At 45.6% G+C, this 14,661-nt stretch overlaps 2 protein-coding genes across 2 annotated transcripts; one reads left to right on the top strand and one right to left on the bottom strand.

Annotated features, from left to right (window-relative positions):
* Positions 1-725: 725 nt before the first annotated feature.
* Positions 726-2,721, bottom strand: tceanc2 (transcription elongation factor A (SII) N-terminal and central domain containing 2). The gene is made up of 4 exons (XM_046321851.1): positions 2,256-2,721; positions 1,996-2,137; positions 1,483-1,679; positions 726-1,271 (listed from the first exon to the last, which is right to left on the bottom strand). Exons 1-4 carry the CDS (start codon positions 2,367-2,369, stop codon positions 1,083-1,085), a joined length of 642 nt encoding a protein of 213 aa, XP_046177807.1. The 5' UTR covers positions 2,370-2,721; the 3' UTR covers positions 726-1,082.
* A 27-nt stretch (positions 2,722-2,748) lies between these two features.
* Positions 2,749-13,077, top strand: tmem59 (transmembrane protein 59). Its single transcript, XM_046321850.1, has 8 exons — positions 2,749-2,979; positions 3,448-3,553; positions 4,437-4,531; positions 4,874-5,026; positions 5,275-5,350; positions 7,718-7,844; positions 8,085-8,202; positions 11,858-13,077. Exons 1-8 carry the CDS (start codon positions 2,824-2,826, stop codon positions 12,008-12,010), a joined length of 984 nt encoding a protein of 327 aa, XP_046177806.1. The 5' UTR covers positions 2,749-2,823; the 3' UTR covers positions 12,011-13,077.
* Positions 13,078-14,661: the final 1,584 nt, after the last annotated feature.

Genomic DNA, 14,661 nt, shown 5'->3' with positions numbered 1-14,661 from the left:
TAAATCTAAACTTGAGATTTTTGGTTTCAACCGCCGTGTTTTTGTGAGACGCAGAGTAGATGAACGGATGATCTCCGCATGCGTGGTTCCCACCGTGAAGCATGGAGGAGGAGGTGTGATGGTGCTTTGCTGGTCAGTGATTTATTCAGAATTCAAGGCGCACTTATCCAGCATGGCTACCACAGCATTCTGTATAGATACGCCATCCCATCTGGTTTGCGCTTAGTGGGACTGATTTGTTTTTCAACAGGACAATGACCCAACAGACCGCCAAGCTGTGTAAGGACTATTTGACCAAGAAAGAGAGTGATGGAGTGCTGCATCAGATGACCTGGCCTCCACAATCACCCGACCTCAACCCAATTAAGACGGTTTTGGCATTTGTTTTTTTAACCTTTATTTAACTAGGCAGGTCAGTTAAGAAAAAAATATTATTTACAATGATGGCCTAGGAACTGGGGCAACATGGGCTTTGTTCAGGGGGCAGAATGACAGATTTTTACCTTGTCAGCTCGGGGATTCGACCTAGCAACCTTTCGGTTACTGGCCCAACGCTCTAACCACTAGGCTACCTGCCACCCCAAAATGAGTTGGACCGCAGGGTGAAGGAAAAGCAGCCAACTAGTGCTCAGCATATGTGGGAACTTCTTCAAGACTGTTGGAAAAGCATTCCTCATGAAGCTGGTTGAGAGAATGCCAATAGTGTACAAAGCTGCCATCAAGGCAAAGGTTGGCTACTTTGAAGAATCAAAAGAAATAATTTTGATTTGTTTTACACTTTTTTTGTTACATGATTCCATGTGTTATTTCATAGTTTTTATGTCTTCACTATTATTCTACAATATAAATAAAAACCCTGAAATGTGTAGGTCTGTCCAAACATTCGACCGGTACAGTGTGTGTGTGTGTGTGTGTGTGTGTGTGTGTGTGTGTGTGTGTGTGTGTGTGTGTGTGTGTGTGTGTGTGTGTGTGTGTGTGTGTGTGTGTGTGTGTGTGTGTGTGTGTGTGTGTGTGTGTGTGTGTGTGTGTGTGTGTGTGTATATATATATTTTGGTTCTGAACAGGTTCTGAACAGAGTGCATTTACTTCTTGTGGGTGGACACCAGCTGGTTTACTGGGATCTTACTCTCCTTGACTTGACCCCTGACCTCTGGCTGGTGTTTGAGGGCGAAGACCAGCTTCCTGACAGTTCGTCTGTAGGAGCCGCTGACCAGCCGAGAACTCTGGTGGAATACCTCTCTCTCTATGTTCTCCACCAGACCACTGTCTGTCTAATAGATCACATACAATGAGAGGAAGATTACTATATTGTCCAATGTTCTAGAATGTCCAACAGAAATTTGTGTTCTGTGTATGTGTTCTCCCAAAGACAGAGCAAGAGACACCGAGACAGAGGGAGAGACCAAGGGATAGAGCAAGAGACACAGGCAGAGAGCGAGACAGAAAGGAAGAGAGACAAAGAGACAGTAAAAGCCCCCTCACCTCCACTTCCAGAGCTTCAGACAACATTCTCCTGGCGTTGTTCCTCAGTCCCTCAGTCTGCTTGTCACAGCGTACTTCTATGGAGGGCTTGTTGGAGTGCTCTTCAATGAAGCGCCTCCATACAGTGTACACTTCAGCCGCTAGGGAACTCACCTCAGGGTCGGGGTGATGCTTACGCATCTTGTTAACAGTGTGGCCTAAGAGGGAAAGAGACGAGCGGAGTTATCTGCGAGTGTGTGTGTTGACTGTGTTTGGTTGTATTTGTGTACCAGAATGAGATGAACTGAACTTTGAAGACAAACTTTTAACAGGTGTAGGTTTGTAGGAAATGAATGAATACACTACTAGACTGTTTTGATAGATTAAGTGAATGGAAAGGGAAGCAATGCCATGATCCAAGTTCACAGACAGTGTGCTAAAAAGAGTACTACGGAATGAGGCTCCTTCCAGTTTGTGTGATTACCTCAAGTGAAGCGTCCCAATGGCAACAGGGTTGTTGGACTTTTCCCTTACCTATTCTGGTTGACTTGAGCACCTCCTTGGACGGTGTCTTCTTGTTGAGCTCTGCCAGGGCTAGTAGCAGATTCTCCTTGGTCTGGCCAGGCAGTTCCAGCATGGACTTGTACCTTTCAATGTCTTCAATCACCACCACTCTCTGGTAGGAAAGGAAGACAGATCATAGATGTGTTATGTACGCATGCTTATTAGGCAGGCCTAAGTGCACAATATCATATCATGTTTGATTTGAGAAGCGGTTGGTAACAAACACTTACGCGTAGAGACTCAATAGTTGCTTGTCGATACACCTTTTCTTTACCCTTCGTTTCCTTGGGTACTTTCCCGTTTGGTAGACGCACCACGAATTTGTCCATTTTCCAAGGTGTCATGGATTTATTTATGGATGGGGGGGAGGGGGTCGATCATCGATAAAGTATTTTATTTGTAATCATTATGAACAACAACTCTTCCAAATACTTGTTATCCTGCGAAGAAAGTGAGTTTTTTTGTTCGGTTGACAAGCGTCTTAACTAAGCGGCGCGAGTTCACGTACTACCTACCGGTAGATCGATTTTAGTGGCATTTACAATGCGTAAATAGCTCCAAATTCAGAGTGTTTTCTAGTATTATCCCCGTATGGTGTAAAAAATAAAATAAAAACGCTTCAAGAAGATTGGTGGGCTATTATTTTCTCTTTGAAATCTGCGCCGCTAGGGACTAGTTGTAACATCCACGACCCAAACATCCCGGATCATGATTTTAATTCTCGCGAGATTTTCACGAACGAGGAAGAAGAAGGAGCACTCGCTTGTTGTTTGTTGGGATTTTTCGCAGCAGGCTAAAATGAGGACATTGAAGTCCTTTCGTGTGTTAGTGAGTCTGTGCTTCGTGTTCGCATACACCTCGGCAACTGCCGATGTTTTTGATGGAGTTTTGGGAAATACTGCGTCTTGCCATAAGACATGTCAAATGACTTACAGTTTGCACACATATCCTCGGGTGAGTTGCCGCAAGCTAGCTAGTAGCGTTAGCCGTTTTTCTTGCTAAGCAAGTCTACTAACGGTACACCAAAAAAAAAGCTGGATAAGCTAAACTGTCATTCAGCAAGCGAAAAGGGACTCTGTGGCACCTACAGCGTATTGAGCTGTTGTACACTTCTGTCCTGTGCATGTCTGTAACGAGTGGGCTTTGTTTTTTTCTCTTCCCCTCGATTGTTTGTATCTTAACGTTACATTTTTAGTACGACATTTTTGAGAAGTACGTAGCGACGGTGACGGGAGTAAACGTTTAAAATGTAGATTACAGTAGTTGCTCCGCGAAACGAACGTACTTTTGACGTAACTCTTGACGTAACTCTGGTAAATGGGAGTTTGAATCGGAGCTTTCTGAGCGTTAAGAGAGAGGGAGAGAGACAACACAAAGATACTGGTTCAGTCCTGTTCATGACTGTGTTCGTTTGTGTTGTAGGAGGAGGAACTGTACGCCTGCCAGAGAGGTTGTCGCCTGTTCTCCATTTGCCAGTTCGTGGGCGACAGCGAGGATCTGAACCAAACTAAAGTCGAGTGTGACTCCAGTAAGATTCTCATGCAATGTCTTCAAAACAGATAGCTAGCAACATGACTAGTACATAGACTCATGTGCAGAAAACAGATAATACTATTGTAAAGGCAGTTTACAGTTGAACCAAAAGCTTTATTACAAGATTTCAGAGAGGGAGAAAGAAGGCAGAGGAAAATAAAATGTCTGATGGGCCTCTTGGAAACAGGCCCTTTTATATTCTGATCAGAAAGTAGCAAATGTTCCCTCACATCAACTTGAGAGGCTTGTACGAAGTAAAACCAAAAGACAGTGTATTTTCAAGCTGCTACAGAATCAGTGTTCGTAATGTCATCAATACAATAATAATCAGGGTGTCCTTGTCGAAGAATCTAAATCTTTTTTTTTTAAATGGCTTGGGGGCCCACATTTGATTTTGTTATCATCTTAGTTACTCAGATAGCCTAAGAACACGGCATAAGCCATAACAAAATGTTTAGAGTGGCAGGAAATTAGCTTTAAAACTATAAATTCTCTCTCTGCCCCCCCCCCAAAATGTGTCTGGGCCAAGAGGACAGTGCCATTGGCCACGCCCACTACCCCATTTTGATTCAGAAAACAACAGTGACAAGTTAAAATGTACATTGAGTATACCAAACATTAGGAACAGCTTTACTACAATTGAATTGCACCTCCCTTTTACCCCCAGAACAGCCTCAATCGATTTTAATTTGTCATGATATACCCAATCATGTGTCCTTGCAATGTCTGACTAAATTATAGAAGACCACATATAGTTCTTCATTCGAATTAGTTAAAATTACACCATTTAGACAGTCTTCTGGTTCCACGAGACGAGTGTTATCTGAGTTGTCTGTAACCTGTTTTATTTAATTTTTTTACTTCCTGATTCTCCCCAGCTTGTCATGAAGCATACAGCCAGTCAGAGGAGCAGTATGCCTGTAACCTGGGCTGCCAGAGTCAGCTACCGTTTGCTGAACAAAGACAAGAGCAGGTAGTGTTCTACACCGCTCCCTCAAACACACTCAAGTGACTGCCATTGTTGTTTTGTTGAAGACTGATATTGACAACAGAAATATTGTTGGTGACATGTAGGACAATAAACTGGAGACAGCCTATTGGAGTAGAAATGTTGTTTAACCAAGTGTGTGTGTGTGAGGAGCCTGGTCCCAGATCTGTTTGTGCTATATAGCCAAGTCTTGCACCATTGACCATAACATTTGTCCAAAAAAAAAGCACAAACATTGCCTGGTCCCAGATATGTGATTCCTACCTGACCCCATGAACAAGGGATGTGTGTTTGACCCTTGACCCCCATAATACTATCATCCTCCAGTTGCTGGCCATGATGCCCCGTATCCACCTGCTGTACCCTTTGACTCTGGTGAGAGGGTTCTGGGATGATGTCATGAGTCAGGCCCACAGCTTAATCTCCTCCTCTTGGACCTTCTACCTCCAGGCTGACGATGGGAAGCTGGTCATCTTCCAGGTATTGTTTCTTTTTTTTTTTTTTTTTGGAGCGACTTCAACCCTATTCATCCAAACTGGCACTCCTTTAGGATTGTTTTTCACTTCCTGTTGCACATTGCCACTAATTGACTAACGGAACTTGAGTAGGTATTCTTTTGTATTTAACCTTTTAACTAGGCAAGTCATAAACATAAGTTACCAAACAATTGACCTTTTATCAAAGTAATTGTTGGGTAACTTGAGTATGTCATTTTTGTCTTTTGACAGACTGAACCACAGATCCAGTTTATTCCTGCGTTTGACCTCCAGAAAGAGGAAGTCAGGGGAGAACCACAGAAGAGATGTAAGTCCTCTTTATCATATTCACAGTTACTAGCCGGCTATCATCCGGTACTCTACCCTGAACCCTAGAGACTGCTGCCCTATGTACATATACCCTGAGTGTACAAAACATTAGGACACCTTCCTAATAGTTGAACTCTCTTGAGAACAGCCTCAATTCATCGGTGCATGGACACTACAATGTGTCGAAAGCGTCTATGCAGTCTATGCTGGCCTATGTTGATTCCAATGCTTCCCGCAGTTGAATCAAGTTTTTTGGATGTCCTTTGTGTGGTGGACCATTGTTGATACACACAGGAAACAAGTGACATCAATAAGGGATCGTAGCTTTCACCTAGTCAGTTTATGTTATGAAAAGAGCAGGTGTTCCTAATGTGTTATACTCTCAGTGTACATGTACATAGTCATTGGACACAAGTCACTTCAATAATGTTTACATACGGTTTTACCCACTTCATATGTATACTGTATTCTAGTCAAGGTTCATCTTATATAGCTACTGCTGTACACACCTATTTTATATTAATATACTGTATATACACATCATTATATATCTATATCATGAATGAATTAGGTGGATGCCTACTTGTTGAACATCTCATCCCAGAATCATGGGAATCAGTCATTAGTCCATCAGTCCATCATTAATATGGAGTTGGTCCCACCTTTTCTGCTATAACAGCCTCCACTCTTCTGGGAAGGTTTTCCACTAGAGGTTGGAACATCGCTGCGGGGACTTGCATCCATTCAGCAACAAGCATTAGTGAGGTCAGAGACTGTTGGGCGATTAGGCCTGGCTCACAGTCGGCAATCCAATTAATCCCAAAGGTGTTCGATGGGGCTGAGGTCAGGGCTCTGTGCAGGCCAGTCAAGTTCTTCCACACCGATCTTGATAAAAAACCATTTCTGTATGGACCTCGCTTTGTGCACGGGGTCATTGTCATGCTGAAACAGGAAAGGGCCTTCCCCAAACTGTTGCCACAGAATGATCTAGAATGTCATTGTATGCTGTAGTGTTAAGATTTTCCTTCACTGGAACTAAGGGGCCCAAACCATGAAAAACAGCCCAAGACCAGTATTCCTCCTCCACCAAACTTTAATGTTGGCAGTATGCATTGGAGCAGGTAGCGTTCTCCTAGCATCCTCCAAACCCAGATTTGTCCGTTGGACTGCCAGATGGTGAAGCGTGATTCATCACTCCAGAGAATGTGTGTCCAATGGCAGCGAGCTTTACACCACTCCAGCCGAAGCTTGGCATTGCGCATGGCGATCTTAGGCTTGTGTGCAGCTGTTCGGCCATGGAAACCCATGAAGCTCCCGACGAACAGTTATTGTGCTGCCAGGGGCAGTTTGGAACACGGTAGTGAGTGTTGCAACCGAGGACAGACTATTTGTACCTGCTTCAGCACTTGACGTTCCCGTTCTGTGAGCTTGTGTGGCCTACCACTTTGCGACTGAGCCGTTGTTGCTCCTAGACGTTTCCATGTCACAATAACAGCACTTACAGTTTGACCGGGGACAGCTCTAGCAGGGCAGAAATTTAACGAACTGACTTGTTGGAAAGGTGGCAACCCAAGACGGTACCACATTGAATGCCACTGAGCTATTCAGTAAGTCCAATGTTTGTCTATGGAGATTGCATGGCTGTGTGCTCGATTTTATACACCTGTCAACAACGGGTGTGGCTTAAGTAGCCGAATCCACTAATTTGAAGGGGTGTATATATGCAGCAATATTCCAACATCTAGTGGAAAACCTTCCCAGAAGAGTGAATGCTGTTATAGCAGCAATATTCCAACATCTAGTGGAAAACCTTCCCAGAAGAGTGAATTCTGTTATAGCAGCAATATTCCAACATCTAGTGGAAAACCTTCCCAGAAGAGTGAATTCTGTTATAGCAGCAATGTTCCAACATCTAGTGGAAAGCCTTCCCAGAAGAGTGAATGCTGTTATAGCAGCAATGTTCCAACATCTAGTGGAAAACCTTCCCAGAAGAGTGAATTCTGTTATAGCAGCGGTGGGGGGCAACTCCATATTAATGCACATGATTTTGCAATGAGGTGTTCGACTGAGCAGGTGTCCACATACTTTTTGCCATGTAGTGTTCTGGACTGACATGGCTTGTTCTGATATTTCTTAATTTTGGGGATTTTTGTGTATTGTTAGGTATGCAGCACGGTTGGTGCTAGAAACATAAGCATTTCACTTCACCTGCGATAACATTTGCAAAATATGTGTAATCAAACTAAATGCTTTGTGTGGATTTAGTATTTACGTATGAACTTTAACACAATCACAATGTTTACTGTGTAATGCACAAAAAAAAAACACAATTGGTAAGGAAACATGTCCATCTCTCCCGCTCTAGATCCTGGCCTTGGTAGCCCGGTATACAAGGACTACCAGCGTAGTTTCGTCCAGGAGAGGGACAGGGACATGTATGTGGACCGCAGCATCAACGAGGACAACTACAACCTCTTCAGCTGTCTCTCCAGGTCAGTAATCACAGGACACGTCTTCTACGCAAACTATTAGGTTTAGATGGGTAGGTTAATCAGGCAATACAGCTGAGGGAGCAGGAGGCAAAGTTCGGGGTGCTAAAATAGAGTCCACTGTTTATATACTGAAGATTAACCTAAGATGTCAAGAAGTAATTGTTTATGGAAAAACACTGAGCTCCTGATTTGAATGACTCATTGATGTGTATCTGACATCCCTCTCTCTCCTCTCTCCAGGAACCCCTGGCTCCCAGGCTGGATCCTGACCACCACTCTGATCCTGTCTATTCTGGTTCTCATCTGGATCTGCTGTGCTACCGTGGCGACCGCTGTTGACCAATATGTCCCAGCTGAGGTAACTCTTCCCTCTAGGTCAAAAATTATGAAGGAATATTCTAAAATCCCATAAATCTTTGCAGAAATGCAAAAAATAAATAAAGGGGCGGCACTGGTCCCACGAATCCCAGTAAACCTGGGTACAGATCTTAATTTGTCCCATTTCGTCACAGGAGGATTTGATTGAATATTTAGAATCTCCACAGGGGGGCAGCTGGCAAAGGTGTTTTGTAGGCTACACAATGCAGTACCGTACCATAGTTTCTAAACCCAGTGGCGCAACATAGCGAGACTTCCAGGAACGCTTGTCAAGCAGACCACGCCAGGGTTTGGTGTTTGAGATGTCAATAAGGGAAGTAATTATATATATATATATTTTATCATTCGTTAATTTTCTCAAATTTTTAAAAGGCGCAACAAAGATTCGAGCCATTTTCTTAAGTAGTTGAACATGTTATTATTCAAACCTCGTGGAAGTGACAAACTGACACTGTGTCCTATAATAACTCAAATACATAGGTAGGTTATGCTTCAGTTAACACCATCTGCTATTAAATTCACTCACTTTAGGCAACCTCAATTAAAACAACAATGTAGACTACTTTAAACAACACTATAATTAAACCAGATCTAAAGGCATATCCCCATGAAACTGACTGGCGTCAAATGGTTACTATGCAGATGTTGAATAATTATCATTCACGATTGAATGTGGTGGTGTTTTTGTCTTACAGTAACGCTATGCTGTTTGGTGGAATACTGAGATGGTTGTGATCTTGCAGACATTGATTCGGCTTTGATCAAATTTTGATCAAACGAGCACCATTCGTCTGGGTAAAATTCGGGGGATTGAGTTGTTTGAGCCAGAAGGGCGTGGGGCGGAATTGAACCTTCACCGTCACGGATGTGTGCTGAAGGCAGCTTGGGTTGTCCTTCCCCCCCCCCCCCGGTATCCATCTCCTGTCCCCCCCCCCTCCTGGTATCCATCTCCTGTCCCGTCCCCTGGTATCCATCTCCTGTCCTCCCCCGGTATCCATCTCCTGTCCCCCCCCCCCGGTATCCATCTCCTGTCCCCCCGGTATCCATCTCCTGTCCCCCCCCCGGTATCCATCTCCTGTCCTCCCCCCGGTATCCATCTCCTGTCCTCCCCCCGGTATCCATCTCCTGTCCTCCCCCCGGTATCCATCTCCTGTCCTCCCCCCGGTATCCATCTCCTGTCCTCCCCCGGTATCCATCTCCTGTCCTCCCCCCGGTATCCATCTCCTGTCCCCCCCGGTATCCATCTCCTGTCCCCCCCCCGGTATCCATCTCCTGTCCCCCCCGGTATCCATCTCCTGTCCCCCCCCCGGTATCCATCTCCTGTCCCCCCCGGTATCCATCTCCTGTCCCCCCCCGGTATCCATCTCCTGTCCCCCCCCGGTATCCATCTCCTGTCCCCCCCCGGTATCCATCTCCTGTCCCCCCCCCGGTATCCATCTCCTGTCCCCCCCGGTATCCATCTCCTGTCCCCCCCCCCCCCCCCCGGTATCCATCTCCTGCCCCCCCCCCCCCGGTATCCATCTCCTGTCCTCCCCCCCGGTATCCATCTCCTGTCCTCCCCCCCCCGGTATCCATCTCCTGTCCTCCCCCCGGTATCCATCTCCTGTCCTCCCCCCCCCCCGGTATCCATCTCCTGTCCTCCCCCGGTATCCATCTCCTGTCCTCCCCCGGTATCCATCACCTGTTCCCCCCCCCCCCCCCCGGTATCCATCACCTGTCCCCCCCCCCCCCCCGGTATCCATCACCTGTCCCCCCCGTATCCATCTCCTGTCCCCCCCCCCCCCCCGCTTGCCATGCAGTAGCCGAGAGAACAGTCTGACTTGGGTGACTGGAGTCTTTGACAATATAGTATATGGGTTCTGGATGACAGGAAGCTTGGCCCCAGTAATGTACTGAGCTTTACGCATTACCCTCTTTAGGGTCTTGCGGTCGGGTCAGGATGCTCTCGATGGTGCAGCTATATAACTTTTTGAGGATCTGGGGACCCATGTCAAATCTTTCCATTCTCCTGGGGGGGCGGGAGGCGGGCGTTGTCGTGCACTCTTCGCGACTTTCTTGGTGTGTTTGGACGATGATAGTTTGTTGATGTGGACACCAAGGAACTTAACTCTCGACCGACTCCACTACAGCCCTGTCGATGTGAATGGAGGCATGTTCGGTCCACCTTTTCCTGTAGTCCACGATCATCTCCTTTGTCTTGCTTAATATTAGGAAAGTTGATCATTATAGTGGGCCTAGCCTATGGAAAGCTGATGGGATCCTCTTTTTAAGAGGCCACAATTGCATAGCTCATGGGCTCTCATGCAGTGTTGGAATCCATTTGCATTGATGTCAGAGTGATTAGAGGGACAATAGAGTGCTGAGTACCAGGCGGTTAGCAAGTTTGGTAGGTTACTAATGACCATCAGCAGCATCGGAGCTTGGAAGAAGCCTAGTTACCTTGACTAAACGGTCACGTGGCATTTGACTACGGTCATGACTCGTGACTGCCAGTGTGGCGGTAATATAGTCACCGCAACAGCCCTAGTCCAGGTAGCTATTTGATTAACCACTTGCTCCTACCTGGCACGCAGGCGTCCCATCTAGAGCTCTGGAAATGCAAATGCGCTACGCTAAATGCTAATAGTATTAGTTAAAACTCAAACGTTCATTAAAATACACATGCAGAGTATTGAATTAAAGCTACACTCGTTGTGAATCCAGGCAACAAGTCAGATTTTTAAAATGCTTTTCGGCGAAAGCATGAGAAGCTATTATCTGATAGCATGTAACACCCCAAAAGACCCGCAGGGGACGTAAACAAAATAATTAGCATAGTCGTCGCTACACAAACCACACAATAAAATATAAAACATTCATTACCTTTGACCATCTTCTTTGTTGGCACTCCTAGATGTCCCATAATCACTATTGGGTCTTTTTTTTCCGATTCATTTTTTTAAATTCAAAAAGTCGACAAACTTTCACTAAACACTTAGAAATACTTTTGTAGTGCAACTTTAGGTATTAGTACATGTTAATAAGCGATAAAATTCATCAGGAGGCGATGTAACTTCTATAGTGTCGTCTGGAAAAAAACATGGCCGGAGAGAGCTCGACCAAAACATCCGGCAGGGAAGAAATGACAAGACTCTAGACAACGTGTGGTAGCTGTAGGCGCTGAAACCTCGGTCTCATGTAATTCGGTTCACTTTGAACAATTCCTGGAAGTAAGCGCAAGGATATTTATTTCCATTTTCAGTGATCAGGTTTTCCTGCGCTATTCGATGAAACTCACGCTCTGTTAAAGTCACAGCCGTGATTTAACCAGTTTTAGAAACGTCAGAGTGTTTGCTATCCACACATACTAATCATATGCATATACTATATTCCTGGCATGAGTAGCAGGGCGCTGAAATGTTGCGCGATTTTTAACAGAATGTTCGAAAAAGTAGGGGGTAGGAGTAACAGGTTAACTATTTATCAGTCTTATGGCTTGAGGGTAGAAGCTGTTCAGGGTCCTGTTGGTTCAACTGGCTGGTTTTAGTGAAAGGGTACTTAACAGTGGTTTATTAACACACGATAGCAATCAAGACAGAACCAAAGTCTCCCTATCAATATTGAAAATCAAACTTTTACGTCTTTTGTCTTTGTAGAAACTGAGTATCTATGGAGACATGGAGTACGCCAAGGACCAGAAACTGCTGACCCCTTACCCAGCATCCTCTCTGGTCATCATCACCTCTGGGCAGGAGGAGGAGGCTGGACCCCTCCCTTCCAAAGTTAACCTGGACCAGTCCAACATCTAAACATCAAACCAGCTAGCCTGGGCACCAGTCGGTTTGTGCTATCTTTCCGCTTCTTGCCACTCCTAAACTGGCAAGGACACAACCCGACCTTTACCCAGGCTACAAACCAACAGGGGGGAGATGATGATTAAGAGTAAAAGGCCTTTTTATGGAGATTTTCGAGACTACGATTAATCTGGGTCCGGACTAGTGAATTGAAACATGATTGTGCAGATTGAGGAAGGAAATCTAAGAAGATTTATGAAAAATCATGCTAAATTGGGTATCCATTGAAAGGGTTGTTCTTCAGTCCAGGAGTAGGTTTAATCTGGGTCTGCAAACTGAAGCTGTCAGTCTTACTTTTTCACACTGTTAGAACCCGTTTTAGTCTAAAACTGCTTCCAGCACATTTTTTTTTGTATTTTTTTTTGTAGTGACTGTTGTCTTGTTCCTCTCTCAAGCTCTAGAGATTGGCATAAGAATTGGGTGGTGTTTGTTGTTGTTGTTCTGTGACTTGGCATATAGTGATGCACTATCACGATGATGGCAGCACAGTTACATTAGCTTCTTTGTAAGACTTTCTTTGTTGGTGTGTGTATTCCAGACCCTCATTTGATGCATTATTGAATAATTATTATTTTGTTTGAGTTCTCTTCATGAGTCCCCAATGGCCCCCTATTCCCTAGATAGTGTTGTCAAAGAATACTGCACTATAAAGGAAATGGGGAGCGTTTGGGGATGTAGCACAACTTTTATGTGCCGATTTCATTTAAAATGTAGAAACCCTAAATACATTTTGGTGAAATGACACGGGTCAGTAACGGGCTATGTGCATCTACCACTACCGCTGTCTGTGTCCCTTTCACTTATTGTGGTCGTGTTTAATCTGTAGTGGTTGGGTGGAGGTTTTCTGTTTATAAGCAGCTCTTTGTCACAACAGAGATTTTTGTTTTAAAATATTATACAATTAACACTGATAAATGTGACTTCAGATTTGCTTTAGACATGACACCACTGTGGGTAGTTGTAACTTAACTTTGGCTTTCTCCTGATGAGGAATGGTTTTGAAATAAACAAGATTGAGTCAAGCGGCTGTTTGTCTATATGTTGTTTTGACAGCGTGATACTTCAAATACTTTAACTTGTAGTCATGTTTACTATATTGACCGTTAGGTCTGTCCTAAATCCTCTAAATCACAGCAACATGGCAAAAGGAGAACTTTGGAAGGAAGGGGTGTAAGTATCCAAGAAGTGCCTGCGTCACCCACAAATGATTTCCCTGTCCTCCCTCCCTCCCTCTCTCTCATTAGTCTGGTCCTCTCACTCCCTCCCTCTCTCTTCACTCATTAGTCTGGTCCTCTCCCTCTTTCTCTCTCTCTTCACTCATTAGTCTGGTCCTCTCCCTCCCCCTCCCTCCCTCTCTCTCTCTCTCTCTCTTCACTCATTAGTCTGGTCCTCTCCCTCCCCCTCCCTCCCTCTCTCTCTCTCTTCACTCATTAGTCTGGTCCTCTCACTCCCTCCCTCTCTCTCTCTTCACTCATTAGTCTGGTCCTCTCCCTCCCTCCCTCTCTCTTCACTCATTAGTCTGGTCCTCTCCCTCCCCCTCCCTCTCTCTCTTCACTCATTAGTCTGGTCCTCCCCCTCCCTCTCTCTCTCTTCACTCATTAGTCTGGTCCTCTCCCTCCCCCTCCCTCCCTCTCTCTCTCTCTCTCTTCACTCATTAGTCTGGTCCTCTCCCCCTCCCTCCCTCTCTCTCTCTCTCTCTCTCTTCACTCATTAGTCTGGTCCTCTCCCTCCCCCTCCCTCCCTCTCTCTCTCTCTCTCTCTCTTCACTCATTAGTCTGGTCCTCTCCCCCTCCCTCCCTCCCTCTCTCTCTCTCTCTCTTCACTCATTAGTCTGGTCCTCTCCCTCCCCCTCCCTCTCTCTCTCTCTCTTCACTCATTAGTCTGGTCCTCCCCCTCCCCTCTCTCTCTCTTCACTCATTAGTCTGGTCCTCTCCCTCCCCCTCCCTCCCCTCTCTCTCTCTCTCTCTCTCTCCACTCATTAGTCTGGTCCTCTCCCTCCCCCTCCCTCCCTCTCTCTCTCTTCACTCATTAGTCTGGTCCTCTCCCTCCCTCTCTCTCTCTCTCTTCACTCATTAGTCTGGTCCTCTCCCTCCCCCTCCCTCCCTCTCTCTCTCTTCACTCATTAGTCTGGTCCTCTCCCTCCCTCTCTCTCTCTCTCTCTTCACTCATTAGTCTGGTCCTCCCTCTCTCTCTCTCTCTTCACTCATTAGTCTGGTCCTCTCCCTCCCTCCCTCCCTCTCTCTCTCTCTCTCTCTCTCTCTCTCTCTTCACTCATTAGTCTGGTCCTCTCCCTCCCTCCCTCCCTCCCTCTCTCTCTCTCTCTTCACTCATTAGTCTGGTCCTCTCCCTCCCTCCCTCCCTCTCTCTCTTCACTCATTAGTCTGGTCCTCTCCCTCCCTCCCTCCCTCCCTCTCTCTCTTCACTCATTAGTCTGGTCCTCTCACTCCCTCCCTCTCTCTTCACTCATTAGTCTGGTCCTCTCCCTCCCTTCTTACAACGTACGCTTAAGGGAAGAAGGGAAACAAACTCTATCGACAATCAACGATTGAGTATCTATAGGGATGTTTGAGCTCCAGAAAGAGGAAAGTAAGGGGAATCCAGTTTAT

Source organism: Oncorhynchus gorbuscha, linkage group LG22 (genome assembly GCF_021184085.1).
Source record: "Oncorhynchus gorbuscha isolate QuinsamMale2020 ecotype Even-year linkage group LG22, OgorEven_v1.0, whole genome shotgun sequence".
NCBI classification, from domain to species: domain Eukaryota; kingdom Metazoa; phylum Chordata; class Actinopteri; order Salmoniformes; family Salmonidae; genus Oncorhynchus; species Oncorhynchus gorbuscha.
The sequence above is the reverse complement of the archived record's forward strand: the minus strand, read 5'-3'. Positions and strand labels throughout refer to the sequence as shown.

Excerpts from the sequence above, each read along its gene's own strand:
- tceanc2 (XM_046321851.1), bottom strand. The coding sequence starts at position 2,369 with ATGACACCTTGGAAAATGGACAAATTCGTGGTGCGTCTACCAAACGGG. Across the intron at positions 1,680-1,995 it reads GCTCAAGTCAACCAGAATAG|GCCACACTGTTAACAAGATG; the intron begins GTAAGGGAAAAG and ends TTTCCCTCTTAG. Across the intron at positions 1,272-1,482 it reads CTGAAGCTCTGGAAGTGGAG|ACAGACAGTGGTCTGGTGGA; the intron begins GTGAGGGGGCTT and ends GTGATCTATTAG.
- tmem59 (XM_046321850.1), top strand. The coding sequence starts at position 2,824 with ATGAGGACATTGAAGTCCTTTCGTGTGTTAGTGAGTCTGTGCTTCGTG. Across the intron at positions 3,554-4,436 it reads TAAAGTCGAGTGTGACTCCA|CTTGTCATGAAGCATACAGC; the intron begins GTAAGATTCTCA and ends GATTCTCCCCAG. Across the intron at positions 5,351-7,717 it reads GGGAGAACCACAGAAGAGAT|ATCCTGGCCTTGGTAGCCCG; the intron begins GTAAGTCCTCTT and ends CTCCCGCTCTAG.